Source organism: Lipomyces doorenjongii (assembly GCF_038497915.1).
Source record: "Lipomyces doorenjongii strain NRRL Y-27504 unplaced genomic scaffold V1508scaffold_44, whole genome shotgun sequence".
Lineage (NCBI taxonomy): Eukaryota > Fungi > Ascomycota > Lipomycetes > Lipomycetales > Lipomycetaceae > Lipomyces > Lipomyces doorenjongii.
The window spans coordinates 51,765-79,688 of record NW_027118111.1 but is presented as its reverse complement, the minus strand read 5'-3'; the positions used below and the strand labels follow the sequence as shown (position 1 = coordinate 79,688).

At 45.4% G+C, this 27,924-nt stretch overlaps 18 protein-coding genes across 18 annotated transcripts; 8 read left to right on the top strand and 10 right to left on the bottom strand.

The window, feature by feature from the left end:
• Positions 1-458: 458 nt before the first annotated feature.
• Positions 459-2,490, top strand: V1508DRAFT_421611 (amino acid/polyamine transporter I). Its single transcript, XM_066940906.1, has one exon. The coding sequence runs from the start codon at positions 641-643 to the stop codon at positions 2,312-2,314; it is 1,674 nt and encodes a 557-aa protein (XP_066794483.1). The 5' UTR covers positions 459-640; the 3' UTR covers positions 2,315-2,490.
• V1508DRAFT_421607 (DHHC palmitoyltransferase-domain-containing protein) lies at positions 2,331-4,180 on the bottom strand. The gene is made up of 5 exons (XM_066940905.1): positions 3,922-4,180; positions 3,705-3,858; positions 3,335-3,653; positions 3,077-3,273; positions 2,331-3,022 (listed from the first exon to the last, which is right to left on the bottom strand). Exons 1-5 carry the CDS (start codon positions 4,014-4,016, stop codon positions 2,528-2,530), a joined length of 1,260 nt encoding a protein of 419 aa, XP_066794482.1. The 5' UTR covers positions 4,017-4,180; the 3' UTR covers positions 2,331-2,527.
• On the top strand, positions 3,972-5,143 carry V1508DRAFT_421603 (ubiquinone biosynthesis protein coq9, mitochondrial). Its single transcript, XM_066940904.1, has 3 exons — positions 3,972-4,632; positions 4,681-4,837; positions 4,891-5,143. Exons 1-3 carry the CDS (start codon positions 4,174-4,176, stop codon positions 5,064-5,066), a joined length of 792 nt encoding a protein of 263 aa, XP_066794481.1. The 5' UTR covers positions 3,972-4,173; the 3' UTR covers positions 5,067-5,143.
• Positions 5,052-6,589, bottom strand: V1508DRAFT_421602 (surfeit locus protein 6-domain-containing protein). Its single transcript, XM_066940903.1, has one exon. It carries the CDS (start codon positions 6,106-6,108, stop codon positions 5,134-5,136), a length of 975 nt encoding a protein of 324 aa, XP_066794480.1. The 5' UTR covers positions 6,109-6,589; the 3' UTR covers positions 5,052-5,133.
• Positions 6,381-7,826, top strand: V1508DRAFT_202600 (WD40-repeat-containing domain protein). The gene is made up of 2 exons (XM_066936208.1): positions 6,381-6,671; positions 6,722-7,826. The coding sequence occupies exons 1-2, from the start codon at positions 6,505-6,507 to the stop codon at positions 7,566-7,568; spliced, it is 1,014 nt and encodes a 337-aa protein (XP_066794479.1). The 5' UTR covers positions 6,381-6,504; the 3' UTR covers positions 7,569-7,826.
• Positions 7,493-8,653, bottom strand: V1508DRAFT_456926 (SAC3/GANP/Nin1/mts3/eIF-3 p25 family-domain-containing protein). The gene is made up of 3 exons (XM_066942665.1): positions 8,058-8,653; positions 7,869-8,000; positions 7,493-7,818 (listed from the first exon to the last, which is right to left on the bottom strand). Exons 1-3 carry the CDS (start codon positions 8,580-8,582, stop codon positions 7,684-7,686), a joined length of 792 nt encoding a protein of 263 aa, XP_066794478.1. The 5' UTR covers positions 8,583-8,653; the 3' UTR covers positions 7,493-7,683.
• A 99-nt stretch (positions 8,654-8,752) lies between these two features.
• On the top strand, positions 8,753-10,159 carry V1508DRAFT_421597 (S-adenosyl-L-methionine-dependent methyltransferase). Its single transcript, XM_066940902.1, has one exon. It carries the CDS (start codon positions 8,811-8,813, stop codon positions 9,840-9,842), a length of 1,032 nt encoding a protein of 343 aa, XP_066794477.1. The 5' UTR covers positions 8,753-8,810; the 3' UTR covers positions 9,843-10,159.
• V1508DRAFT_373675 (nucleotide-diphospho-sugar transferase) lies at positions 9,814-11,888 on the bottom strand. Its single transcript, XM_066937542.1, has 4 exons — positions 11,669-11,888; positions 11,557-11,613; positions 10,368-11,498; positions 9,814-10,298 (listed from the first exon to the last, which is right to left on the bottom strand). The coding sequence occupies exons 1-4, from the start codon at positions 11,690-11,692 to the stop codon at positions 10,272-10,274; spliced, it is 1,239 nt and encodes a 412-aa protein (XP_066794476.1). The 5' UTR covers positions 11,693-11,888; the 3' UTR covers positions 9,814-10,271.
• Positions 11,889-11,966: 78 nt separating this feature from the next.
• On the bottom strand, positions 11,967-12,820 carry V1508DRAFT_463108 (uncharacterized protein). The gene is made up of 2 exons (XM_066942860.1): positions 12,135-12,820; positions 11,967-12,004 (listed from the first exon to the last, which is right to left on the bottom strand). Exon 1 carries the CDS (start codon positions 12,691-12,693, stop codon positions 12,238-12,240), a length of 456 nt encoding a protein of 151 aa, XP_066794475.1. The 5' UTR covers positions 12,694-12,820; the 3' UTR covers positions 11,967-12,004; positions 12,135-12,237.
• Positions 12,821-13,013: 193 nt separating this feature from the next.
• Positions 13,014-13,342, bottom strand: V1508DRAFT_421592 (uncharacterized protein). The gene is made up of 2 exons (XM_066940901.1): positions 13,167-13,342; positions 13,014-13,110 (listed from the first exon to the last, which is right to left on the bottom strand). Exons 1-2 carry the CDS (start codon positions 13,294-13,296, stop codon positions 13,052-13,054), a joined length of 189 nt encoding a protein of 62 aa, XP_066794474.1. The 5' UTR covers positions 13,297-13,342; the 3' UTR covers positions 13,014-13,051.
• A 218-nt stretch (positions 13,343-13,560) lies between these two features.
• V1508DRAFT_332230 (uncharacterized protein) lies at positions 13,561-14,097 on the bottom strand (the record flags this gene model as incomplete). Its single annotated transcript, XM_066936649.1, has 1 exon — positions 13,561-14,097. A coding segment is annotated over one exon (537 nt), but the record flags the coding sequence as incomplete, so codon positions are not given.
• Positions 14,098-14,938: 841 nt separating this feature from the next.
• V1508DRAFT_202748 (uncharacterized protein) lies at positions 14,939-17,637 on the bottom strand. The gene is made up of 2 exons (XM_066936209.1): positions 15,259-17,637; positions 14,939-15,202 (listed from the first exon to the last, which is right to left on the bottom strand). Exon 1 carries the CDS (start codon positions 17,454-17,456, stop codon positions 15,324-15,326), a length of 2,133 nt encoding a protein of 710 aa, XP_066794472.1. The 5' UTR covers positions 17,457-17,637; the 3' UTR covers positions 14,939-15,202; positions 15,259-15,323.
• Positions 17,638-18,160: 523 nt separating this feature from the next.
• V1508DRAFT_405462 (uncharacterized protein) lies at positions 18,161-18,633 on the top strand (the record flags this gene model as incomplete). The annotated part of the gene is made up of 3 exons (XM_066938696.1): positions 18,161-18,338; positions 18,392-18,474; positions 18,535-18,633. 3 exons carry the CDS (start codon positions 18,161-18,163, stop codon positions 18,631-18,633), a joined length of 360 nt encoding a protein of 119 aa, XP_066794471.1.
• V1508DRAFT_202495 (uncharacterized protein) lies at positions 18,583-20,369 on the top strand. The gene is made up of 4 exons (XM_066936207.1): positions 18,583-18,866; positions 18,931-19,198; positions 19,250-19,448; positions 19,501-20,369. The coding sequence occupies exons 1-4, from the start codon at positions 18,818-18,820 to the stop codon at positions 20,251-20,253; spliced, it is 1,269 nt and encodes a 422-aa protein (XP_066794470.1). The 5' UTR covers positions 18,583-18,817; the 3' UTR covers positions 20,254-20,369.
• V1508DRAFT_421578 (uncharacterized protein) lies at positions 19,986-22,354 on the bottom strand. Its single transcript, XM_066940900.1, has 7 exons — positions 22,041-22,354; positions 21,882-21,979; positions 21,749-21,829; positions 21,591-21,690; positions 21,488-21,534; positions 20,621-21,438; positions 19,986-20,557 (listed from the first exon to the last, which is right to left on the bottom strand). The coding sequence occupies exons 1-7, from the start codon at positions 22,149-22,151 to the stop codon at positions 20,385-20,387; spliced, it is 1,428 nt and encodes a 475-aa protein (XP_066794469.1). The 5' UTR covers positions 22,152-22,354; the 3' UTR covers positions 19,986-20,384.
• A 71-nt stretch (positions 22,355-22,425) lies between these two features.
• V1508DRAFT_421575 (uncharacterized protein) lies at positions 22,426-23,735 on the bottom strand. Its single transcript, XM_066940899.1, has 3 exons — positions 23,415-23,735; positions 23,052-23,357; positions 22,426-22,989 (listed from the first exon to the last, which is right to left on the bottom strand). Exons 1-3 carry the CDS (start codon positions 23,508-23,510, stop codon positions 22,714-22,716), a joined length of 678 nt encoding a protein of 225 aa, XP_066794468.1. The 5' UTR covers positions 23,511-23,735; the 3' UTR covers positions 22,426-22,713.
• A 139-nt stretch (positions 23,736-23,874) lies between these two features.
• Positions 23,875-24,988, top strand: V1508DRAFT_421572 (cytochrome c/c1 heme-lyase). Its single transcript, XM_066940898.1, has 2 exons — positions 23,875-24,014; positions 24,114-24,988. The coding sequence occupies exons 1-2, from the start codon at positions 23,961-23,963 to the stop codon at positions 24,843-24,845; spliced, it is 786 nt and encodes a 261-aa protein (XP_066794467.1). The 5' UTR covers positions 23,875-23,960; the 3' UTR covers positions 24,846-24,988.
• Positions 24,989-25,385: 397 nt separating this feature from the next.
• Positions 25,386-26,957, top strand: V1508DRAFT_421563 (ADP-ribosylation factor family-domain-containing protein). The gene is made up of 9 exons (XM_066940897.1): positions 25,386-25,520; positions 25,746-25,831; positions 25,893-26,005; positions 26,056-26,083; positions 26,149-26,204; positions 26,258-26,320; positions 26,374-26,502; positions 26,552-26,676; positions 26,732-26,957. The coding sequence occupies exons 2-9, from the start codon at positions 25,828-25,830 to the stop codon at positions 26,763-26,765; spliced, it is 552 nt and encodes a 183-aa protein (XP_066794466.1). The 5' UTR covers positions 25,386-25,520; positions 25,746-25,827; the 3' UTR covers positions 26,766-26,957.
• The last annotated feature ends 967 nt before the right edge of the window (positions 26,958-27,924 follow it).

The window sequence follows — 27,924 nt, the reverse complement described above, 5'->3', positions numbered from 1 at the left end:
GCAAGTTCGCGCATTATTGTATGTTGTTGTCACTTGTATTAGACAGCCCTGGATTGTGAACTTCTGAAAAATGCCGAAATCTGGTCTATCAGCCAAGGGCAACCCCCAGTCAGCACTCAAGACTCTACCAACATCGATTAATGCATGAACTATCAATCCTAATTAATTCCACTTATTGAGTCACGATGCAAACGCATCACAGATTCAGGGCATCACGCATATTGGTATAGGATGACTATAGATTCGTTTTGTATGTCTCTCGTAATAATAATAATATGCTCAAAGCCTTCGAGATCAACACTCAGGAGGAATAAGCTGTGTAAAAGCTACCGTCTATGTAATCTAAAGGGTTGGTGGGCGAATGATCGGTAGCTAAATCATAGACGCGGGTTTGGTACTACGCGGGTTTGGTACTCCGCAGCCCCAGTGTTGAGGACTCCGCCACAATACCCACGGCTAAGAATCTGAACCAAGAGTCCGTGACATTTTATGCCATCGTCGCGGGAGAGATGTCAGATTATCTTGATCTGATCTGGCGAGCATACTGCCTTGTACATCTGCATGTACATCTACATAGAACGAGATATGCCCTGTGTTCTCCGGTATAGCACTTCTCGGTCTCTCTTTGTGCGCACCCGCCATGCCCATTGAAAAAGTCTGCACCGACATCGATCCCAACGGAGATGCCGATACTCGACAGGAACTGGCTTCGACACTCGTGATCGATCCATCACGCGTGTCGGATCTGGATCTTGATATGGATGAAAAACAACTGCGCGCCAACGGCCACTTTGGTGAACTGCCCCGTCGATTCGGATTCCTCTCGCTTCTCGGCCTCGGATTCAACATCACCAACTCATGGATCGGTCTCGCTGCTTCAATTACGGTCAATCTCACCGATGGTGGGCGGCCAGCAGTTGTATGGGGCTGCGTGATTTCCTTCTTCGTCTGTGGACTCATCACTCTGGGGCTGGCCGAGCTGGCATCGGCCTATCCATCCGCTGGTGGCCAATATCACATTACTTTTATGGTTGCATCGCCCAATACTCGGGCGTTTGCTGCTTATATTGTCGGATGGATGGCATTGGTAGGATGGTGGATTACCCACGCGTCGGGATGTATCTTTATTGCACTAAACATCGTCGCATTCGCTGCGTTTTATCATCCGTCGTACGAGCCAGCTCGGTGGCAAGTCTGGATGCTCTACACTGCCGTGCATGTTATATGTGTGGCTATTAATCTTGCCTTTCCCAAACTATTGCCCGCGTTCAATAGATTTGCTCTATATCTCACAGTCACGGCTTTCGTAGCTTCGATTACCACTGTCGGCGTTACCGGATCATCAACAAAGGTTTCCGCATCTGACGTTTTCACGGATTTCGTGAATGCGTCTGGATGGTCATCAACAGGATTGGCCTTCATGATTGCGACAGCAAACTCTATGTACACATTCGTCGCCGCCGATGCTGCAACTCACATTGCTGAAGAAGTCCCTCGCCCGAGTCTTAATGTCCCCAAAGCTATGGTCGGAACGATTATTATTGGTGGCATTACGGCAATTCCATTCGCAGTTGTCCTGATGCTTTGCATGACAGATTTGGACAGCGCTCTGAGAACTTCTACCGGTCTGCCTTCATACGAGATTTATATGCAAGCACTGAAGAATTCGACGGGTGCCACAATTCTGCAGGCCGTGATCACGCTTCTGTATATCAATGCAGTTATATCACTTGTCACTACGTGGTCAAGGCTATCATATGCTCTTTCGCGTGACAATGGCCTACCATTTTCCAACGTCTTTGCACGAATCCACAAGGGTACTTCGCAACCTCTCAATTCTATTATCCTCGGAACAGTACTGGTGTTGATCTATGGCCTGCTGTATGTCGCATCTTCGGTAGCGTTTAATTCAATCATTGGTTCGTCCATTATGTTCCTCAACATTACCTACGTCATACCACAGGCTATCGTCGCATATCGAGGTCGTGAAAAGGTTCTCCCGCCTCGACCCTTTCGACTTCCTGGATACATTGGATACTTTACAAATTGGTTTTCTACACTTTGGGTCATTTTTGTTTCAGTTCTATTTTGCTTGCCGTCAACAATGCCTGTCGTGGGCAGCCCTGCGTCTATGAATTATACATCGGTCGTTTTCGTAGCTGTTCTTGTGTTTGTTTTGCTCTTTTGGGCTTTCGATAAGCGGAAGACGTTCGTCGGGCCGGACGTGAAGGAAAGTCTCCTTAGAGAGGCTAACCTTGCGGAAATCGAGTTGATTCTTAGGAGGGATATGTCGAAGTTGGAAAGTCAACGGTAGAGTGGATTGTATATAGGGCAAATATTCAACGTCACGATATATAGACAATTGGTTTTGGAGTTCATGCATGGCTCTAATACGATTTTGCGCTTGGCGCCTTCATAATGCATTAGACATAAACCTCAATTTGGTGACAAAACCTAAAGCAAAAAGTATCCTATCAATTCTAACGTGACCTATATTACAATCAACTCCAAAAACGACTTTATGCAACTATGAATACTTTGGAAAAAAAACTTCGCCCACGTTTTTGAAAAAACCGCCCTTGTCGTAAATATTACATATGCTGTCCAAATCCGGGACTTTTTCGGTCTGGACCATTCCATGAGGCACGGCTCTATTCATCTCCTCATCCACATAAGCATGAATGTATACCCGTCGTCCGCTATTCTCAGGCTTCGGTTTATCGGATGTCGGTGCGGCAGATCGAGGACGCGCATACCCGGATTCACTTTCGCTTCCGCTGCCGGACGCCGCCTCTGGTGCTTCATTTTCGGCATTATGGTTGCCGTTCTCGTAGACGTACAGCATACCGTTCTTGACGACCCACTCGACCTCGCCCCATTTCTCTGACTCATTAGTAGTCACACCTTGGTGAATAAAAATGATGTGTTGTGCTAGGAACGCGATCACTAGTGGACAAACCAGAGTCGCGATCATAAACAGAGATGACACAGCCGCAGTCCAATTTTGAGAGTGTATGAGTATCTCATATTCCGTTAACTATCGTTCTGAGTGGTGCAAAGCAGAGTAAACACTTACGATCCATTTTCTGTAGTCTGCCCAAAAATATTTTGGTGCACTATCATATCCTTCTGGAAAATACTGCCGCATGTATTCCTTGTAGAGAACAGACGAAGTCAAATACGAGCCATACGTGAGAACGATCAAGTTGCTGACAATGAACCCCAAGAAAAACCTATAATTGTTGTACCCGACACAATTATTGATCCACGCACCTAGACAATACAGTATGTCAATACTCCTACAGCACACGATATTTGTTACCCGAGCACGTACAGTGATGGTCCATGCGAGCGATACAGTGTTTGCACACGCTGCAATGCTTACTCCGAGCCGGTTTAGGAGTATGGCACGTTCTACATGGTGGCATATCCGGATAAAATATAATATCGTCATAGGGAAAGATATCCAGCATGCGCGAGACATTCGACTGCGTTATAAATCCTGGATCTGTAAACGCGGAAAGGTATAGGTAGAAATATGGCTGAAATGCCAATAGTGGGATTAACAGCCTGTGAATCGGATTTGTGATATACCGCCAGGCATCTTTGAAAAAGAATATGAGAGCGACGGTCAGGATCGTGACATAGAAAGTCTAGCCAGATGTGAGCATTTGCCTGTAAGTAGGACACACATAAGTACATACAGTGACTGCCCAGTTCTTCTCGTTAATGAGGTAGTTTCCACACGAACTTGTCGAGTCAACAAACCTACCACCTGTGATAGCCTTATCTACAGCTACTAACTTCGCCGGTATCTTATGCCATAGTAATATATGTGCCTTTCCCACAATTGTGCCCCTGAAGTTGTATCACATTACCATCGCTTTCGAATTACATTGGCTAGCAACGCAGCGTACTTACTTAAAGGTCGGGAGACGACCGAATAAGACTATAAACACAATCGTAGAGAATATCACAATAAATGCGACAACATAGTGAAGTGCAGTGAATTTCATAGTTGGCTCTGGCACCTACGATTACTATGCGCGTACGGGGCTTGCGCGTTAAGTGCGTGATCATCGAACAGCGAACACATATGAACCCAATCAATACCGAACTCAGGCATCCCACTTGTGAACGACGAACGGAATCGCGTACTCACTCCACATTAACATGTATTTAACCTCAGCCACAATATTTGTTCACAATTTCAAAATGCCCTCTACAGAGTTTTCAGTTATTGTCCGGCGCATGCCAGCACACCTTTCGAAGTTCTGTCGTTTGCGACGGAGATCATATCACTCGTATGATCATTTACCGTACAACCCATATACTCCATCACAGGAGAAAATGCTCTCGTCTGCCTTGAAGCACGTGCCAGAATACGGATTTGTGAAGCAGAGTCTGGTTCAAGGCTGCAGAGATGCCGGATATCTCGATACTACGCACGCTGTATTCCAGGATGGCGTGTTTGATCTAGTGAAATTTCATCTTTACACAGAACGTAACAAGTTAGCCGCGCTGAAGCCGCAGATTGATGAAGAGGAGGGAAAGAGTATTGGGAAACGCATCAGGAGATATTGTACGGAGAGACTAAAAGCAAATGAGCCAATAATATCGAAATGGACTGAGGTATGACATGAACCAGATCCTTTGCCGAGCCAATCTAACTTTGACTAGGCAATTGCAATTATGGGACTTCCACAAAATATTCCGCAGTCACTTGAAGAACTTGCCAAATTGTCAGACGAAATTTGGTTTTTGGTGGACGAGAAGACCTCGGATTTTGATTGGTACACTAAGCGCGCAAGCTTGGCCGCCGTGTACTCCTCTACCGGTACTTTTGCATTGATTCAGGTCTAACGAACGAAGCTAATACTGGATACGCAGAGCTCTACATGACACAAGATAACTCACCGAGGTTTGAAAAGACCTACCAGTTTTTGGACCGGAGGCTTGCCGTTGTTCAGAATGCTGGCTCCTCCATCTCAAACATGGCAAGCTGGGCGAGTTTCACCTGTTTTGCTAGCATAAATCTCTTACAGTCTCAATTTTCTCGCGGATAATATAGAGTTTGTTCTTGCATATGCAATATATTGTACATAAATTTCTAAATTTACAGAATCAAGATTCTTATTTCCTCTTCCGTTTGATCCCACCCTCAAACCCAGGCCTCTTTTTCTTTCCTTTTGATCCCTTGCCCTTCGCCTTCATTTCCTTTCGTGCTGCGATATTCTCTTCACGCTTCTTTTGCCGTGCCTTGATGCCCATAGCTACCTTTTCCTCACGCTCCTTCCATTCCTTTGTCGATTTTTTCTTCCTCTTGAGTTGCTTCTTAAGGGACTTCTTCAGCATCTTTTCATCATCAATTACCTTTTCTCCTTCCGCCTGCTTGATAGCGCGCTTCCATTTTTCCTTCTCTTCTATTGTCTCCCGCTTCTCTCTATCCATTTTAGCTATCCGAGCCTTCTTCGCTTCAACATGCTTCAATTGACCTAACAAATCAACCGGTCCTTTCTTTCGCTTCTTTGGCTGGATGTCACCATTTGCAGCGATCTCGTCGCCGCTTTTCAAAGTGATCTTGCTGAAAAGAGCGCCAGTAGCGTCATTGGAGTCATTCTTCGATGCTGGTGTTGTAATTGGCATCCCATCGGTGTCTGCCTCTTGCTTGATCTCAGCCTCCGCAGCCCGTTTTCGCTTCAATGCTTCCTTTCGGTGCTGCTCTTTTGCCTTACGAACCTTTAATATTGCTTCTCGGTTTAGTGGCGCACCAGGCATACCGCTGCCAGGCGCCTTTCGCGCAGCTCGGAGACTCTTGATTTTCTGTGCCAATCGTTCGCGCAGTTCCTCGACTGACGACGCACTTTTCGTCGCCGGCTCTCTAGCTCTCTTCTCGCTGTCTTCGTTGCCATTTTTCTGCTCAATATTCTCCGTCGTGTTACCGGCACTGGATTCACCCGTCTCCGATCCATCGTTGGATCCGGAATTGTCTTGAAGTTCAGACTCTGAAGAGTTGCTGGATTCTTCAGCTAGCTGGTCAAGCTGTAGCGTGACATCCCTATCTAGCTCATCGTACTCAATGCTCGGAATATTGTGTTTACGAGCCATTTGAAGATGAACAAGCACGTCTCCACTGAAGGAAGAGTGTCTGAATACGAGAGAAAATCAGTAGCCAAATTTTCAGTTTTGGGACATTGGCAAGGCGCACCGCCACTACCGCCACAGTAACGGTCTCAGATGGCTACCGTACTTTAATTCGTGTTCAGAAAAATCTGCGTGCAAGTTAAATTGCACTGCATACAGACCAGACAGGATATTAATATTCGCTAGAGTTTTAGTTAAATAATAATCGAAGCCAATTTTCAACTGCCTTTGTGCGACTAGAGCTTGAGTTACCAACCAAAAATCTCGTGCGGCTTATCGAACTGTGGCTTTAGATCACGATATGCTAACCTTACTGGCCTTCATCTCATGACGATTTGATAAGTGTATCCGTAGGCTGTAATGAAACATATATCTCTATCTTATTCGACTTTGACGCAAATATCTCCTTGTGCGCTGGCGTTTTATCCATCGGATAGTCGATTTGTTATCGTTGGCACCTACAAACTCGAGCAAGACGGATCCAGACATGGAACTCTGGAAATTTATGACTGCGCCAACGGGGAGCTGTATGTGTTCCGCAATCATTGGCTTTAAGCTTATTACTAATAGCGAATAGGAAGTATTGTAGTTCAATCGAATCCACCGACTCGTCGATTTTAGACCTCAAGTTTTCACCGCATGATTCGTCACTTCTTGCTAGCGCACACTCAACCGGAAGAATATGTCTGTGGAGGGTGTCGCCCAGTAGAGAAGATGGAATTGACGTTGAATTAATATCTACGTACGACGTGGCCGATTCATCTGATGTACTAGTGCTGTCCATATGCTTTTCTCCCATAGACCCCGTCGTTCTCTCTGTAACATTATCTTCAGGAGAGTGGCGTCTATGCTCGATATCCACCGAGTCGGCTGTCGCTATTTTACAAGTTGAAACCTCATTCACGGCACACTCACTAGAAGCATGGACTTCAGCATTTAGTAGTAACGGGTCACTGCTATTCAGTGGGGGAGATGATAGTGTTCTTTCAGCCTATGATCTTAGAGCGGGCGTAGAGGTGTGGCAAGACAGGCGGACACATAGCGCCGGTGTGACGTCGATACTCCCATTTCATGACAACGAGAGTCAGATATGGACTGGTTCCTATGACGAGAAACTGCGTGTCTGGGATTTACGAGGTTCATATAGCAAAGGCAACGTCGTCAATGAACTAGCGTTAGGCGGGGGTGTATGGCGGTTGATTGACCATCCCAACGTGGCAAAGAAACTAGTACTCTCTTGCTGCATGCACGGCGGTGCCAGAGTTATTAATACAAGTGATGAGCTCTCAGATTCATCAGTAGTGGGCAACATCAGCGAAGGACACGAGAGTATGGTCTATGGGGGGGATTGGTCGTCAGACGGAGTATATATTGCGACATGTAGTTTCTATGACAAAAAGCTGAATTTATGGTCGTATAGATGATTATTTGCATATGAGCAATGTGTGATTTTATTGTACAATAGTCTTGGAGAGTTCTCAGGTAAGATAGAATCGAACATGGCGATTGACATACGCTTTGCAATCTCTAAAGGCTTCCTCAGACAATAGTTTCCAGCTCCCGAGCATATCCAAGAGTATTCTCTATAATGTTTTCCATAGGTAAGCCGCTTTCTAGAGGATCAGTATTTTCCTGAGGGAAATAAATTCGTCCGTCCTTTGTACTCCAGCCACGCTAAATCAATGATTAGATTGGTATTGTGCACTTGCTTCATGATAACGAACCTGATCAATAAACTCTAGCAAGTCCGCATCCTCGGTAAAAAATAGGAGGTGCTTGGCATTCATGAGAGGAAGAGAGGGATACGCCTTCTCAGAGCAGGTAGCAATCTCGCTCCTGATTGTATCGACAAGGATCTATACCGATATTGTTACCCGCAGTTCATAAACCACCTGCACAGTTTGCACACTTACAACCGCGAAAATGGCAAATTCTTCTGCCGGAACTTCGCTCCGTTGGGTAGTTGCCTTCCAGACCTTATCGTAGCTTCCTTCCATAAGCCACCTCTCCAACATCACCGGATAACGAATGTAAACATCCTTGTCAGCCTCGTCCTCTAATGTCTCCAGCTCTGTGTGGAATTCTGCGATATCGTTTTTTGACAACAATAGAAGTAACCGCAAGGCGATCAGCTTCTTTTCGTTCGATGACGGGGGTTGGATCTTGTCTTTCATCGCATAGAATGGACTAAGCTGAGCAATGTACCTGCTGAACAGCAAATCATCACGCAGAAAGATTGCTGTTAGTGCACCGATCTCCAGAATATCTCTAGCGACGGCCAATAGCTCCAGATCGGACGAAAGGAGTGGAACGAGGATATTGAGCTGTGACAACGTGACCTTCAATTGCGGAAGAAGATGCGAACATCGTTCGTAATCCTTGGCAGCAAAAGCTGACGCAAGTTCACGAGCTCTGGTTTCGAATGATTTTTGTGGCATGCTGAATTATAAATCGTGTTTGGAGAGGAATCTGAACTCCTGATGGTGTGGTATACCGTGCTGACCTGAGGTTTGCTGCGATGTTCGGCGGTGGTCTGCGATTGTACCCTAACCTTGAAATGGCTGTTATAAATTCACCACGCTGAATTTTTTTTTGTCATCACTTAACAGTACGACTCTGCACAAATGCTTTGATGGAAGTTTTACCTTACTGTGGAAATTGGTTATATGCGCCTTCCGCCGACGATTGTCACTAGGGCATGGCGCGAGTCGTTCAATTTAGCGCAGCTGCTTCCCGAAGCCCGCACTATTGCCACTGCGCGTACCGAGCTACGATGGATAACTGAATATGTGGAAGAGAAAATGACGGACCAAGCCGGTAAAGGCATGAAAGTGTCGGACAGTGACTTTCAGGAGAAGATTAGTCGTCTATGCTACCTTCGTGGTCAGAAAGGTGTTCCGCTGCAATACCTTCTCGGTTCACAACCATTCGGAGACTCTCTGGATATAAAGTGCAGACGAGGCGTTTTAATCCCACGATGGGAAACTGAGGAGTGGGGAATCAAGATTGCGCAAGGAATTCGTAAAAATCACCCGTTCTTTACGACAGCCGAAAGCGATGGTGATGAATTGACAGAAGAAGCTGGAACTGACACTGATGTATCAGAGACCGCGAGTCAAACATTTAAGGTACTAGATTTATGTACCGGAACAGGCTGTCTTGCACTTTTATTTGCAGAGCAGTTACGAGCACCGATGGCCAAGTCAGTATATGTGGAAGGTGTGGATAGCTCACTGGATGCTATTGATTTAGCGAGACTAAACCGTGCGATGAACGCTCGAGTCTTTGAGAGATATGGCACATCGGTAGTATTCACTGGTGCTGATATCTTTTATTTCGATATTGCTTCTGATCAATTCGATATTATAATAGCAAATCCACCTTACGTATCCGAAGAACACTATTATTCACCACGGTATACTTCTCGGTCCGTTCGCCGATTCGAGCCAAAGCAGGCTTTACTCGGTGGTATTGAATTTTATAGAAGGATATTACAATTGGCCCGTGAAGGAGCTGTTCCTGCTGTGGTTTGTGAGATTGCCGATCAACAGCAATTGCAGGATATTGTTGATGAATGCGTCGACGATGGATGGGCGGCCGGTGGGATGAGAGATTCTGCAGGCGTCGTACGAACTATAATTGCATGGCGAAAGGAATTGAGCGGATGGTCTTGGATGAAACAGTTAATAAATGTGTGAGATGATAACTGATATGTGTATGTTAGGATTATCAATACAGACTTTATTGGCCTAATGCCTCTTTCACCAAGGATGAATAATATTTCATCTAGAGGCTCCTCCTTCACGTCATCTTTAGCTGTGACGTAACTGATTTTCGTTCGAAATGAAATATCGGTATTGCTAAGGTTAATTAGTGCTTTTTGGCGCTTCTGGGAGAAGAACAAACTACAGAATTCCAAATAAGCCGGAGCGTTCACCTGATTATAATAGGGTCCGCTTGACGTAGCTGAATTCTACATTTTATATAATTCTCGCGAAGTGATTACAATTAGATACTTTCCATAATATCTTATTTTCTCCCTGTCAAACAAATATCTTGCATTTCTAAACCCAATTAAGGCACTGTAGAATTGACTACGAATAATAATTGTCCCAGCTAGAAGCCAATCACATAATGACCTCGTTCTCGACATCCTATAAAAATATTAGTATGCGTTTCGAGTGAAGTTCATGACTGGCGTAGCATTAAGCAGAAGTACTTACGCTTTTAATCTCCTTATGGGGCAAGACGACACAGTTCTGAAGCCGTACTTCATCGCCTACTACGACATCCTGTGCCAAAATGGAAACACTCTGGACTCGAACACCATTCTTGAATGTGACGGTTGAGTGATCAGCTGGAGTAATATGGCTTCCCTCAACACGTGCCCACGCACCAACTTTGACGCCGCGAGCTAAGATCGAGTATAAAACACACGCGTCATGCTTGACCTCAGTGTCCTCAAGAAGAATAGCCTCCTTGACACGTGCACCAGCTCCAACTCTAGCTCGAGGGCCGACAGAGACATTTGGTCCAAGCTTGGCCGTCGGATCAACAGAAGCCGTTGGATCTATATATACCGGCGGAACAATTGTGGCAGATGCACGGGCAAGATGTGGCGCATCAATATCAGTTTGGAAAAGCTTTTGCAAGTACAGAGCATTAGCTGGCACAGCGGACCCAGCGGTTTTGATCTGTCGCCAGAAGCCACGGGTCTCGTAGACGTAGAAGCCGTCGGCCTGGGCCAGTCGAACAAGAATATCCTGTTCCAACCGAAGGACTTCCTGGGCATCATCATCTTCAGAAGGATCGTCGCGAGCTTGCTCCGCTCGGGCATTGCGTGCCGCGGCAATAACGTCAAAGATAGAACGATCAAATAGGTATACTCCACCGTTGATGAGGTTTGAAATGTGTGACTCTGGCTTCTCGACATAGTGGATAACCTTCTTTGTGGCTGGATCCATTACAATACAACCGAAGTTCGAGGCAACCTGTGGCTCAACTCTGGTCCCAAGAATAACGGCCTTGGCCTCCTTCTCTTCAAACATGGCAAGCATCTCGGCTAACGGGAACGAACTGCAGACATCTGCATGGATAACGAACAGCCTGTACGGTTGGCCCTTCAGGATTGCATCTCTAAAATGATACAAGCCTCCTGCCGTACCAAGCGCACGGTATTCGCGCAAGTACTTGATACTAAATTGGGGGAATTCCTTGGCAGATTCTGCAAGGAAATCTTTGAAGACGCTGTCGTCATAGAATCCAATTAGTAGGACTTCCTTGATGGATGGAACGGTTGCTAATGCCGACAAAGCATGAGAGATAATAGGCCGGCCGGCAACCGGGAATAGCACCTGATTTATACAATGAGTAGATGGAAATATTATTTCAATTGCATTATCATATACATACCTTCGGAATGTCCAAACTGAGAGGTCTGAATCTTGTACCGCGAGTTCCACCGCCAACCTCATCCGCTTTAGACGATTGCCCAGGATTCGAAAGAACTGTGTAAAACACTTACCAAAATAATCGCCTTAGAGCTCATTGTAGAAATAAGTCAGCTATGAGCTGGTATAGACGCGATGTTCGGAGGATGAGCTGGCTGGAGTCGGAATGGTCGAGAACTGGAACTGGGAGTTCATGGGGTCCTTCGTCACGTTGCAGCATGATTCGGTCTGGCTGCAGCCTTTTGGCTGCGAACAAAGATGAGGCGCTGATCACGCTTGAAGCTTACCCGGACGACGCGTTATCACGTGGTGTAGGCATAAATCCTCCCCCCTCCAAACTTGGGTCACATGATCTACGCTGAACACGAATAGGAGAACCCCAAAAACCGCCTAAAACTTAGAAAACGAAACCCTAGGCCCACCTGAGACCCTGACCCTGACCCTGAAACCCTTAAGCGTCTCTAAACAAAATCCAGTATGAATTACATGTACGCTGGCAACAATCCAGTTATGTCCGTAAAAATGGCGAATAAGAATTTCATGCGTTGGCAAAAAAGTGCTCTGTACAGGGCAAGGTTTGGAGTTAGCAAGCAAAATTTATTATGTCCAACGCCGAGACTCTTGTCTATATGCGAAGCATTTCTTAATTATAATACATGGTTGCAGGATGCTTCCAAGGTGCCCAAGTTCTGGGCATAGTGCGTTGGTTTTGAAGCGTTTTCACTTCCTGAACCAAAGTCCTGTTTTTTTGATGCATTCGCAGGCATGAACTTCTCCAGGAACTTATCATTTCCCTTCGCTCGTTGTTTTGGAAGAGGTTCATCGCGAACTGCATGTCTGAAGTGAAGCCATCGAAGTCATTTTCCTCATCCTCAGCGAGTTCAACTAACGTATCCTCATCCACCGCTGCGGGATCAATATCTACATCGTCATCCCCTCCAGTTCTGGCGCCGATATAGACTCTGATTGCGTATTGGCAGTAGCCGCTGTTGGTCGACATCGAGGCTGCAAGACCAACTGCTCGTGACTCCAGAACGGGCATTCCCGCCGTCTTTGAATAGTTCGAAAAAAGTCCAGCGATTATGGGAAATCGGCTCATAACAAGAAAGAATATGCTTGCAAATCAGAAACCGAGACTTCAGGAAATAAGGACAGCCACAAGTCCACTTTACAGGATCGGTATGATGGTGTTGACCGGAAACATCCCCAGAATTCAGCTTTTCAGTGATCTTCTTCCATTCGTTTTTGAAATCCTTCCTCCAACATGCTGTCGCTCTTCGATGATCGCCCTGAATAAGAGCCCGCATGCGAGTAAGAGCATCAGGAATTGACCGAGAAATAAGCACCCAAACAATAAGATCGATTCTAGGTCGGTTAAAGCGATGGAGGTAGTCGTGCTTGATCTTCCGCCAGTGCGATCAACAATCATCGTTGTTTTCAGGACTGGAATTTCCGTTTCATTGACCGAACGTGCGCATAGGACCCACTGACCGCGCTGATACCAGTTCACCAAGAGGTAGGCCCACAATCGAAAGTAATCCCGCGATCTGCACCAGTAATACATTTCAGCAGCACGTCTGCGATGACCATACTCTGCAGATTGGTACGAGCCATTTTGGTCAGGGATTAATGGGTGGCAATTGTAGTGCCGAGAAAATATATCAAGCACCGTCTCCTGCTCATTGGCTTTTGTCGTTTCCATCGACCTTGCGGAACGATATTCTCTGACCGGGAGGGGCAAGTGCAACGACCATATCGATGTTCCCCGTTAGGGCGATTTGTTGGCGTCGAACCCCAGCAAATTTCCAGGTCTGGGATTAGCTTTTTGAGCTTCCATGGGTTTGTATTCTCCCTGAGTGTTGATTTGACGTGAGGACGTAACCTTCCCGCGAATCGCTCTTCGAGCATGCCAGTAACATAACTGGATTCTCGCATTTGACCATACCTGGCGTATTGCCGCAATCTCAGACAAGTCTCTGTCGGTCCCAAAAAGTGTCGGCTTGAATCCATAATCTTCAAGGGGTCGTAAAAATTGATCGAGAATGGCCGTGGTTGCACCTGGCTCTGCACGAGTCACGCTATGGCTGTTGTCCTTAAAAGTGTCCATAAAGCAGTAAGCCAATGGGACTCCCGTGCCATCGACTTCAGCTATGATTGCAAATAAGGTCATCGCCATGTTGTTTGTCCCAAAGGTCGCATCAATTGCCAATTCTTTCGTACGTGAGGCAAGAGCACTGATGGAAACAGAAATGTAAAATGCCATTCCACGGACATTGGCTGCAACATACATGGATGGTTTATAGCCGGAGTGTTCCGAAAGCAGACTTTGAGCTGAAACTAAAGGATCTGGGTCGCGTCGCCGTATACTTGAATTCGCTTGCTGCCACTGGTAATAGACTTGCTGAGGAGTTGCAAACTCCCACTCAGACGGCTGTGCTGCTTGCAAATCCCTGTATATCTCTGCAGGGTAGAGAAGGCGTTTCGAGCTCGAATAAATTCTAACACCTCTGGGGAAAGTTTACGGTCCATGTATGGTGAATGATAACTGTGTCGCAATGTGATTGCCAATGTACGATCTTCGAGTGACGGTTGGAATGCAAGGTAGCTTTGACATGAAAACCGCTCCATTCGTTGTGTCGCGCCGTCCTGTCGCCACAGAAGGGGGAACGCGACCAGCATCCTGAGAACAAAAATACACATACGTAGGGATCTCCGGCTTCCTCCTTCGATGCCAAAACTGAAAGCCACCTTTCCTCCAAATCACTTTGGCAAGCATATTGATTTGCGTTGTTTAATGGAGACCGATCAGTGGAGCCATCCTGTTGTACGGGTAGCTGAGAAGCGAAGCCAACAGGTAAACTGTCCAAATTGAAGACGCGCTTGAGATCATGACAATGAGTTTGATCCTGTAGTCAACGCGAATATTAGCAGAAGAAAAGCAAAAGGAAATTAGAACAATACTGGGTGGTTCCATGAGTCAATCTCTGCCTCGAAATTATCCCAGTCATTGTATAACACCTCTAGGTCTCTCTTCTTCCCATGTCGATTACATAGCTTCTTCGTTCGTCCGGATTTGTTCGTCTCAAAGCTCTCAGAATCACGAAAGACGCCACATTTAGAGCACCAAATTCGATTTGCCGAATTGGTGTCAGCCACACCAGTAAAAGAGAACATTGGATTGCTAGTAGTGCAACAAGGTTAGATGATGGAAGGTGTGAGAAGCGAGAATAGGGCGCGTAAACAAAACAAGATAAACAAACACGCACGCACCAAGTTTAAATCACGTGACCCTGAACCAAAGTGTGAATCACGTGACCCGAATTGTTTGGGGGAGGATTTACGTTCTTCATAAACACAACGAACCAGCGCGGCGGACTTTGGCTATCTAAAATATTTCAACGAATTGGTCCTGGTCGTAGATATGAAACAGTAATAAGGCACTGTCCGAATAAGGAATTAAACAGGCCATGTACGATGACTATTTAAGTGCCACAGACTTTCCCTATTAACCTTAACGAAGTAGCTCTAGCAAACAAGTATCAAAATCCAACTCCTGCCGCGGTATTATTGCCCTACAATATTCACCAATGCTATATGCTAAACATTTCCTATATACAGTGAGCACGCATCTCATGACAATACTAATCAGCTTATAGACTCATACCTAAAACTATCATAAACTTTAAATTAATGTCGTTTGCTTCGTCATCCGCTGACATCTGCTGTTGCTCATCTAGCGGAGCACAGAGGGTTGTACTTTTCCAGCCCTGTAAGATGCATTAATTCGTAGTTCAAACCAATCAGGCCAGTTCTCTCAATTTTCCATACCCATGACTTCGAAAAACTGAAGAGATCAGGACTTGATGAGAAACAAGTTATAGCGTGTTTTCCTTTTCTCGACGGAGTGAATATCTCAAAATATGTCGAGATCATTGGCCGATCGTCAATGTATTCGGGCAAAGTATTATTCGTTGGCGTGCTATCCGCTGAGGATCGTGTAAACAAATAGCTGACACCGGTTCCGGTCGGAGGCGGTGCTACGCCCGCAGTGCCTCGTCCTAACATTTCCTGTGCGTCAGATACTGTGATGTGGATGTCATCTAAAGTCACTGAATGCGACCTTGGAATACCCCACCCCTCATGGTCAACGTCAGCCTCCATAGTAAATTCAATTTGATCATTCTCCTGAGACACTGTGCGCGATCTAGAAGCACGGTCCACGTCGGTCACTGTCACTGATGTACCAGATGCTCTCTGAACATGTGCATCCTTGACCCGGTGAAGATAAACTCCCATTTGGACCACTGACTTTCGCTGCTTCACTTTCTGAATATAGATATTCCAGTATGACCCTGCATACCAGATGGTTCCACTGTACACACGCTTTTCCTCGCGTAGTTTAGATACGTGTTTAAATTCCAACGAAAATCTGTACGGTGGAAATCGCGTCCAACTAAGTTCCTCTTCCTCCTCTTCCTCCTCGCCATCCTCAGGGCTTCCTGACACAGGCCTCTTCTTCCTTATTGGGCCAGAATGAAGTAACACTGAGGACGTGCCAACTTCAAGTGTCGTCTCGTCGTTCGATGGGATGACATATGCGGTACGTCGCCCTGCAGAGTCAGGAGATGGGAGAGGACACTTGTTTACAAGTCCAAGAGTCGTATTGTCGAGAGGACATGTCAAAATCTTTTGCCTTAGCGAAAGATTCGCCCACACCGCTTCACGTAATGTCCCCGCACGCACAACGCGTTCCCCAGCTACATCTCGCATTGCATCTAACTGCTGTATCTGCTCGAACGTGAAATGGACATAGTGTATACCTCCTTCCATAGCTTGCTGCAGTGGTTCCAGGCCATATATTGACGTAAAGTCGTCATTCTGATGTTCATGAACGTCCTTGTCGATCACAATGTCGGGCTTGATCTCCGAAGTCTTAACACTTTCACTGATCTCACTCGAAGTATCTATTATTGACGATTTACTTCCTCTAGAGGAATCAAATAGTGGAGATTCTCCTCGCCGCTCGTGGTGCGTGAGGTGCCAATTAATCAGATCAACAACAAACATGCATCGATCCCATTCAGTAGCGACAAAAAACGGATTTCCGCTCACAATTTCTGCTGCGATCGCTGTTGGAATTGCATCCCATCCTTCAACACCCATTTCCCAACCATCACAATAAAGGATATTCTTGCAGCTGTTAACAAGTCGTGTACTCGCTGCGCCGTAGTTGTTATTCAATGCGAAGCGAAGAACCTCCGATAAATTCTTCGCAGTCAAACTCCGAACGATAAGTCCCACGCAAGACTCAATTAAGTCTTGCATATCCAAGAAACTTGCCACAGCCAACAGTGACATGGCATGCTTTGTCTCGCCTACTGGGTCACAATGACCATACAGTCGAGCAATTGCTAGTTCAAACGCCTCTTGGGTCATGTTCGGGTCATCCGTAATGGAAAGCTCAAGCGTCTCACAAAGAGCATCTCTCCAAGGTCCAGAAAACAGCATAGAGAAGAAGGGAGAGCGGTCCAAAATTAACCGATGCAGTGCATAGTCATGTCCAAAGGCTCTAATCTTAACATCACTGCAGGCACCTTGAAGAAAGCCTCTGGTGTAAAGGAACTCTGCTAGTCCGTCAGACGACCTTTCCACAATGGTTGATGTTGTGGTTGTCACTTGAGGCTGAGGCGGAGGAGACGGCTGCACTCCGTTAATTTTACCGGTACGATATGCGAGTAAACGTGAAATGGGACTATTCGGCGATCGCAGTGCAGAAGTCGAAACGGACCGCCCCGACGGTGAATGATGTGGTGTCGATCGAATCGGGGTGGTAAATTGGTGAATCGCTTCGGAGGTATCCATGGTCGCTGCCGTTCATCGAGGACAACTCCAAGAATCCAAAAACAGTCGTAATAGGTAAGGATATAGCAGCCAATATATATTCTCTGCAATTGAATAGCTGGCGCCTGTTTAAAGCTTAGCGTGCGAGTTTGATTGAGCCTGAGGAGGGAGGCTGGGGAGATCCCGTTAACACGTTCGTGCGGCGCCGAATCCGATTACGACCGGAACTGGCACACAGGGTTGGGGCTAGTTTAAACAAGAGTCGCCAACTCAAAGTAGATGTCTCAAACGCATCCGATAGGCCATAGAACTATTGAACTGAGAACGGGTTTGAGATATTGCAAGTTTGTCATTTATTGGAAGAATTTAATAGGTAGACCGTTAGCACGCTTAAGGAAGAAAGATATATCTCGATATACGCTGAAAGAATGGCAACGTACGAGGGTCAGCAACACGCCTTGCGAATTCCATAAGATCTGCTGCTGACCGTAATGTAGACGATCATAATCTTACTCGATTGTCTGAAAGAGGAGATTCTCGCGATGGAGGTCGTCCGACATTGCTGCATGTCAACCCAGATCTTGTGGCGTTCTTCTCGACTGACAGGTCCGCAACTCCATCAGAGAATACTTACAGAACCCTTGCGAGGTAAGAACGGGAAGGATAGAGTAGCCGAAGCTGGAGGCAGATTACGGATATTTACGAAAATTAGTGCATTTCAAGAAATGGGAAATTCTGAAGTCCTAGAACAATTGGCAACTCAGCTGTTAGAGGATGCTCTGCATCCGCCTCATGAATCCAGGGGCGTCCCTCAAGAATTTCTCGACAGTCTCGATAGAATTCCTCAGAAGAAGCTGAAGTCGGACGATACATGCGCAATTTGTAACACAGCGTATTTAGAAGGTAGTTAAGATCTCGCTGACTCAAAAGGACAATTGCCTGACCGCATAGTGTAGACAAGTATCCGTTGGTAGTCAGGCTACCGTGTAATGATCTTCATCATTTTGATCTAGAATGCATTGGACCGTGGTTAAAGCTAGTATGGAATTGCTCTATTATTATATACTATCACACCGGTGCTAATGCCCTATCGTTGCAGCATGCGACGTGTCCTCTTTGTAGGAAGGATCTTCTGAAAAAGAAAACAAATATAGTAGTGGAGGATGACGAGGAGCCTTGGGACGATACCTTTGGTTAGTTTTAAGGCAGATTGATGTGCATAGAGGCGTAATAAATCATTGATTGAATTGCGAAATTGGCCGCCCTTTCGCGATTTGTTTACACACTTTCGGCAGCTGAAACTATCCGCGGGACAACGTATGACACCAGTCTACTCTCACAATTTCTAAATCCTGAATTATCTGATCTGCCTACAAGCGGTTATGGACTACTATAACCGTATGAATGACTTCGACGGCCAACAATTTGAGTGTAAGCAGTCCTTGATTAAGCGGGATATCCGAGGTTACAATTATTGACAGTGCACTTCTTCCAGCTATCGTGGAGTGGTATTTGAATAACGAATCATCGAAGGATGTGTTTTGCTACCAATACCATTCCTGGTCTCTTGCCGTTGCTCGCCGATTATTTTCAACCGGAGCTTATATGGAATGCATACGGTTCTGTCAACAACGTCTGGAACAGTCACCAAAAGATTTATTCTCGCCTCGTTTGACTCCAGCATATTGGACCTCTCGTGAACTGATATGTTCTTCTGTTCGTGATAGTAGAATACCGGATTATTTTAAGGTGTTTTATATGATGTGCGTCTTGAAGTTCTACTTTTATTCACAATTTCTAACCCGTCGGTTTAGATATCATTTTTATTCACATGCTAAATTGAAATATTTTGCTATATCGTCAAGTGAAGCGGCGCATACAGTGATACTACTGCATTCTATCATCAAGCGAGTCGAACATGATGACAACTACATTGTCGATTTCACTGAAATCAAGAGAGAGGCTATTCTCTTTCGGCTTCAGTACCATTTGAAAAATCTGACTGATTTTCTGGTGCGTCCTGAATGCTGTCCTCGATTTCCTCATTGCTAATGGCTTCTTGCAGCGATGTAGTATACTAAAATGGGACAAACAAAGAAATTTCTCAATTGGCATACTTGCCAGATGCGAAATATCGACAGCAGGCGGCCTCACATTCGATTATATCTACGAAGCCGCACACGCAATGTACCATGCCATCACAAATAGAGTGTATACGGCGGATTTGCTTGACGAATTCCTTCACGCAGTTGCTCGCACCAGTGTGACCACAAATGTCGTGCTACCAGATTCTGGGTATCTTCACAACATGACTTTCCCAGTATCTTGGAATGTGACCCGGATACAGGAGTCCATGGGGACCGCTGCAGTTGTGACTTTTTGGAGGGCGAGATTATGGCTAATGTGTGCGGCAGCCTATATCCATGAACGGAGATACGAATGCGCGATTTTTAAATTGGGTGCGGCCCAGAATAACTTGGAGACAATCTGGAATACGCTAGAGTCAGATCCCCAATACGACAATGTGCCGAACAAACGCGCATGTCATCAGGCAAAATCATCTATGTATAAACCTGGCACCACGCAGTGTTTAATATCTCATGGAGTTTTTGAAGAATTGGATTTGATTCTAACGACTGTCGATTTACGCCGGCAGAATATACTCGGAGAGACTGTGGATAAAGAATATATCCATTCGTTGGTTGTGAAGACTCAGAGCATCATGCTGAAATGCCAACTACAGTTTCGGCAACAACTGGCTTGCACTAGAACACAGAATTGCGAATTTGCAGAAAACCGCCATGGCTGTTGCAGATAATTCTTCGTGACGAGTCGTTTCCTGAAACGGTCCAGAAAGTTGTACGACTAGAGGTGAATGGTCATGAACATAATATTATGTCAATAATCGTACAAGTTCAAATAGTCACCATAATACACGACAGTCGTATGTTAAGTTCGCTCTCTCTGATGCAACAGCATAAATATTTCCCAGTACCGTCTTCGCCAAGCTACTAAAGCATTGCCATGTCTCTGTTGAACACGTTCAATGGCTAGAGGATCTTTCGAGGCCAGATCCTCGTCATCTTGGATCGTAAAAACCCCAACAATATCCCGATTAAGTTCTGCCATCGTTAGTATGTCGGTCAATCTAGAAATGCAGTAATATACTAGAAGTGAGTTCTTACCAAACTCAGCGCCTTTTCCCCTGTATCCAAGCAATACGTTATTCACAATATCTAAACGGAAGCTGGTGCGATGTAGTAAGCCAAAAATAATACTCGGAGAGACGCTGTATGCCTGCCTTAATTGATCTACTTCTTGACACAGCGATCGCTGATCGTCGATAATCTTTTGCTTCAGCTGGCTGTGACAACTCAATTCTACGCTTGCAAAGTCGAACAAAGTTTGTTTCGGATCTGTAAATAACGGCATCTTGGTCTGAATGAGCTGTTCATGCTCATCATTGGAGTCATTGCCAGATTCATCCAGTGAAACAGTCTTTTCGTCGAAATCTGAAACAGTCTCGTCGTCGAAATCATTCTGTGGTCGATCATAGTCAAACTCCACTTCAATCTCTGAAACCGCATCATTCAATTTCCGGCGTTTAGTGGGGGGTCTTACTGGAGAAGACGGCAGCAGACTGGCATTCAGTCGGCTCGAAATCTGTTCTTTCAGAGTCAAAGAGCGTAATTGTTTCTGTGACAGCGGTTCAGACAACGGAGGGGAAAGCGATGGCGAAGTTTTCCTCTCTCTTAATACATATTGGTTGTGGATAGTCCCTTCCTCTTCTGAATCTGACACATGTGAACGCTTGCGAGTATGGTTTGACGTATGGGTTTTTATTGTTGTGCCCCGCGCCAGTTCAATGCGTTCCTCAGCTCGCTCAACATCCTCATCCAAAACCTGAGATTGAGATTGTTGGATAGTCTGCCATGGAATCACCCTTAATGGACTTGACGCTGGAGTCCGCACTTGCTGTCTAGGTAGGCTCCATGGAAGTTGTCTGTCATCTTCAGTATATGCCTGGAGCGATATTAATTGACTTAACTTACCTCTTTCTAGTGCTAGAAGTCTGGCTGCTCGAAGACTGCAGTGGCTGCTAATGCAAGTGATCGTTAGAAATATGCTCGTCAATTGAACAATATCGTGGTTAACCTTGCTAACTGCAGCTGGATCGAGAATAAAGTTGTCTGAGTATTCACCGATATCTGCCTGTGAACTACCATCGCCAAGTCCTCCCTCATCATCTTCGGGTCTATTACAGCCACCAATCAGCAACGCGACATTATTACGCTTCTTCGGGGGTACCGTACATTTCAACAATCGCGTATTCATGAATATTCTCTAATATCCTTCCACTTAAAATACAATCGGTGATGAAGGATGAATAGTATCTAAATAGTATTGGTTAGACCCGAACCAGGCATTCAAACTGATCAGCCGTACGCGATATATCCCTTAAGTGATGGGTCGTCAATTCGCAAATAGTCAGATATTACACAGTCTGCGTCTTCTGGTCTACTTGAACAGCTTCCTCCATAATCCTTCATGGAATAGGCAATCAGTAACATAATTACTCCCTTTCACGCAGGTGCCTCTACTCACTTCAACCAAGCCGATCAGTCTTTGGGTGTCTCCTTGTGGTAGTCCTCTTGCGAAGAAGAATGACAACTGATTGCCGTTGCTGTCGACGAAGAGTTTCTTTGGCTGGGTCATCGTTTACTAGCCGTCGCGCGTCGCCGATGTGGCCGCAGCGGATCAGTAATATTGGTTCAGCAGAGACGATAATAATTAGTTGTCCCTATTTAGTCCTTGATCCAATAGCTTATTGCAATGCTTATGCACTGGAAGCAATATTTGAGTAATACAAAGAGGTCTGGCTTGTCTACGCAAAGAGTTCACCTTGCGTAACGTTCCCGAATAACTGAGGATTTGCCCTGCCGCAACGTTATCCCCATAATAATGTGATGCACACAACACAATAGCAATGTTATATAATTGATGCCTCTATTATAACCCGCCCCGGATTCCCCCGCGTATAATCATAATTCTCCTCACGATCTTACGATTTTACAACTTCAATATGCTCGCACGCTATACCAAAATCCTCGATAATACATATAAAGCAGTTGCCTACACATGTTAAACCAAAACGCCCATATATATTTACACAAAACTTCAGAGTCTGCCATAGATCGTTGATAACATGTCTGATACACTCATACAAATTAAGCAAGCTCAAAACCGGTGACAATGCAACTTTTACACCTCTGAGATCTTATTTTTCTTCTAAATATACAATATGCGAATAATGTCCCCGTATTTTGGCTCTGCATTTCTCGCAGTCGGCACGATATCCCATTGAATAAACAAGCTTTCTTCGTTTCTGCACCGATTCGTTGTCTGATTGCATCTGCGGCGCTTCAATCTCTTGTGAAGTATTGGCCCGATCTGTCGTGTCATCGGACAAATCAATATCATCATTCTGTGTGCCTGGAAAATGAGCTTCTGGCTGTAACTCTGACGGTGCGGTCTGTATTCTCGACTTCGGAGACTTCAAAAGAGCACATGTTAGATAGCTTGCGCCGAATAATATTATGCTGATAAACCATTTACCTGCTGTATCTCATAGTCTTCAATAATTCTACTACTAGACGGCAAGTGACAACCTTCAATTGATCTTGAAAACTCATTGCGTTGCTCTCTAGAGCTAAACCACCCGCTGGACCCCTCAACGTGTGGAATGCGCGCACTCGCCTCTAGTCTTGGCATGTTAATATTCGACTCCCAAATGGCATTATCGGAACTATCATTAGTAACATCATCTTGCTGTGAGGGAAATTGAAGATGTTGAAAATGCGAAACTTGTCCTTGGTAGATACTGTTCGGCTGATGTGTTACTGATGCGAACCTCAGTTGCTTCTAAACAGAGGACGTTAGCATCAAGCATTATGAGAGATTAATCCCGCCAGTATTTACTTTGTTACCGCCTCCATCGTCAGATAATTTTCGCTTCTGCTTCTGCCCCTGCACCATAGGATATGGAGCGGACGAATATGGGTGTATCAGCTCCATCAACCTTCGTTGTCGCTTTATGATCTAGATTCACCGTCACGAACTGATTCGCCTGAAATAACCAGCTCGACAGTCTTCAGTCACCAGACTATCTAGTAACGCACGTTGGAAATATGACGTGAAATGAGCAAGCAAGATCTGAGTGGTCCTGCCAGCTTGCTTTGCTGAGTAGACAGGTCGATTTGGAAGCATACAGTTTTGTTGTACCTTTTCTCAAAATCAAACTGGGTCAGCTTAAATTACCAGTCAGTTAGTGCCCCAAGATCTGACCCGTGATCTAGTGCCCAGCAGCACAGTTTCCGGCGCTCGCCACGCGGGAATGTCCCAATCGTCGAACCTTCCCGACCAGCTCTAGATAATTTTGATCCAATTGTTGCAGGTCGAGAATTTTCGAACCGTGATTTTCACACAACCCTCAAAACGACCCAGTATCAGTTGCATTAGGACAGAATGGTTTGGATTCCATTTTGGTCAAAAGAAGAGGAGGCCAAGCCTTCTACACCGGTAGGTGAAGTTTCCAGAGTACTTGAAAGTGATACTTTGCGCGCGCCACAAACATCCCTTTTATTTAATTTCCGTGACTATTACTAACAATTACTCTAGGCTTCAGACGTCGCAGCAAAGTGTCCCGTAGATCATAGCAAATTCTCAAAGAAATCGCAAGGACCGGCAAAATGCCCTGTGGACCACGACATGGTTGATCCGACGACCAACATGCCATACAACTTATCTGCGACGAATAAAGTTCCTGGACAGAAACTTGATTTGCCGACTGAGCGGACGTTATCTTCGATTCCTCGCGGCGACGAGGAATCGGCTGGAGTGTGGGAGTACCCGAGTCCGCAGCAAATGCTCAATGCTATTGTGCGTAAGGGGCATATAGATACGCCGGAGGCGGATGTGCCGGCCATGGTTGACGTGCACAATTTCCTGAACGAGGGGGCGTGGTCGGAGATATTGAAATGGGAGAAGAAGTATATGGATGAATCAGGGAAAGAGCCGCGTTTGTTGAAATTCACGGGTCGACCAAACGAACCGTCTCCTCGCGCGAGAATGCTGCAATTAATGGGTGCAATATACCCCAGCAAGTACGGTGGACCGCCACCATTTGATCGACATGACTGGACGGTCCTGCGATACAATATGGCAGGCGAGAAGAAAGAAGTTAGATACGTCATTGACTACTACGCAGGTCCAGCAGAGGACGGATTTCCGACGTTTTTCTTGGATGTCCGACCGGCGTTTGATTCGTTAGAGAGCATGCGTGACAGGGCAGAGTTGTGGAGTAAGTCAGTTTGGGAGAAGGCCTTGGGCCAGGGCGGGAGGCAAGAGTAGGATGGGAAGCATCTCATGGATTATTGGTTTTACGCAATTTGGGAGTAATATTGTACATTAAATACGGATTCTCGACCCTCGTTTTGTAATATTAACGCAGAATCGGCTCATATTATATTAGAGTACTGATTATAATCGCTTTTGTTGCCACAGTGGAGATCCTCAAGGGCGCGATGCGTATCAGAAGCCGGCGCCTTGGTACCAGTCCAAGGGGAGAACTTCATATGCATTAAATCTCATTGAAACTCATTGAAACTCAGACCAATTTTCTGGAAATATGAAGAGCTCAATATTGTCAGAATTCTGCAGATTCTTACACTCATAATTTGCACCAATTCCCTTGCGAATAGGTTTACATCCGCAACCTGAAACTTCTTGCCAGGCAATGAGCCCTGCCCCGCCAATTACCGATACCCTAGCCCACATGTGGCATAATAATAATCTTGCAGGCAACTCAACTTACGCCAGAAACGTGACAACGTTTACTGTGCGTGCGGCTTCTTTACGACATTGCAATTGCGGCGCCACGAGTTGGCGGCGCGATTATCAACGAAATATAAGGGAGCTAACAAGTAACTTGCCAATAACCTCGACTTTGACGCTACAGGCGCGAGTATAATACATAGTATCGAAAACTGTGGATTGAAATTGGGATACAAGGCGTTTGAGCTATAGGTACGAGTTGGATATTTTATCGTCTAGAACAAATTGGATGGAATTGGGTGCAGGTGAGGTAATCAATGTTAGATTCCGGAGGTGTTTTGTATGACTTGGGGAATTCATTGTCTCAAATCAATGGTATGGAATGTTTGGGCTGTGGATTCATACGGGGTAAATGGGTACTGGATGGCTGGCGAGATGGGTATTGATTTGCTGATTAAACGCTGACGTGTTATTCAGCGAAATAGTGATATCAGACTATCAGACTACTTCCTGCCATTGCGCACATTCGTCATAATCCTCGGATAATATAATAATCATAATGGGTTAGTTCCATGATAACATTTACTCATGCTTTGGGATCGCACCGGCTAACTCATAGTGCAGGTCAAGTACTTGGCAGAGTTTTATCAAAACTTTGGGGCGGCGATAAAGAAATCCGCATTCTGATTTTGGGACTGGACGGTGCAGGGAAAACTACAATTTTATATCGGTTGCAGGTTGGTTTCGTATATGTGTTAGTGGAATAGTGTGCCTGATTGTGATGTAGATTGGCGAAGTTATCACGACTGTGCCAAGTATGTTCAGATATGGGTTTAGTTTCGGACGAATTATATGTGGAAAGACTAATGGCACAAAATAGCTATCGGATTCAACGTTGAGACGTTAACATATAAGAACCTGAAATTCAATGTTTGGGTATGGGAGTTATTGGGGAGACTTTGATGATGAATGCTGATAACAGATAACAGGATTTGGGTGGACAGACCAGCATACGACCATACTGGCGATGCTATTATGCGAATACCGCAGCTGTAATGATTATTTTCTTAAAAATATACGACAAATCACTGCTAACTGGTTGTAGGTCATATTTGTTGTGGACGCGACCGATCGAGATAGGATCAACACATGCAGGGACGAATTAAAAGAGATGCTGAATGAAGAAGAGCTAGCAGATTCTGCTCTGTTAGTATTTGCAAATAAGCAGGATCAGGTCGGTAATGTTTCCGAGTTCAAGTAGGATGTTGACTAATGGACAGCAGCCTGGGGCTATGACTGCGCCTGAAGTTTCACAAACTTTGGGATTAGTGGGAATGAAGGATCGGAGTTGGAGTATAGTTGCATGTAGCGCGATCAAAGGAGAAGGCTTAACGGAGGGTCTAGATTGGTATGCACATTTATCTCAGATTTGATATATTGTCTTATATGCTAACATGCTACAGGCTCGTGGAAGTAATTAAGGAGGAGCAACTGTAAATTGAAGTACATTTTTAGAATTTGTATTGTGCTTGTGGTCATGGATAGTGTGCGATATGTATGAAGTCTCTATTTTTTTGTGTTGCGATGCATCTGTCATCAGTTTAATTATATTATCATTTTGACTTCGGCTCTCAATGACCGGGAACTTACAACACACTAAGTATTTGTATGCTGACCAAATAAAACGACCTGGCCCCCGCGTGTAGTGAGATGGGAAGGAAAGGTGAAAGTCACGTTATTTATTTGATCCTTTCATGTGATGGTCATTTCGACGGCTGTACACCATATACTCTTACGGGGAACAACGCCGTCCAGGTGACAGTGTCTAGACAATTGACACCGATACTGGATGTCTACAGAAGAGAATGGTAAGGAGTCTGCATTAGAGCTCTCTTCATTCTCGTTCACTATGCCACAACAATGACCGTAACTGGCTAACATCTAGACCCTATGATTCGTAGCATTGTGAAAGTATTTAGTGTGGACCAAGACATTTAGTGTGCAGACTACGAATCTGGCGCGCCCTTGGATGTGATCATGAGACCAAAGAAAAGTAGAAGACCAATTGAGAAATCCACACCTATTCTGGACGAACAGGCGATTATGCTAAAGCGGCATCAACAGCCGGCAGGGTTATCAGCATTGTAAGTACTAAGTAATAACAATCCGTGAAAATATTTTAATCAGTCCATGACGGCCAACTGGCCATCGAGAGCGGTCCAATATCACCAAAAGATAGACCGCAGCGCGACCTGGAAAGTGAAGATCGGGGACCAACTTTCCGTTACTAAAGCGGCCCACGGTCCAGACAGCGAATGACGTCACCACTGTCTATACTCAGTAATTACTCTCAGTACATTTCTCGTTTAATTGTTTAGTGGGCGGCCATTTTTGAAGATTGGAATGTTGCCGGATGACTACTGGAACAATCTAATATCTAAATTTAATCATACTAGCAACTTCTTTTGTGTTTTCGATAGGTCGCATACGAGCTTAGGCAAAGTACAGAATCAGATGTAGTACTTTCGTCATGTGCGTACGATCTTCGTGCTCGCGTTGAGTCATCACACTGCAGGGCCCTGAAAAGCCGCAGCGATGATCAACGCGGAGCAGCCGTGTAGCAAGAGTAGCCAATAGTTTCATGCGTCACTCACCC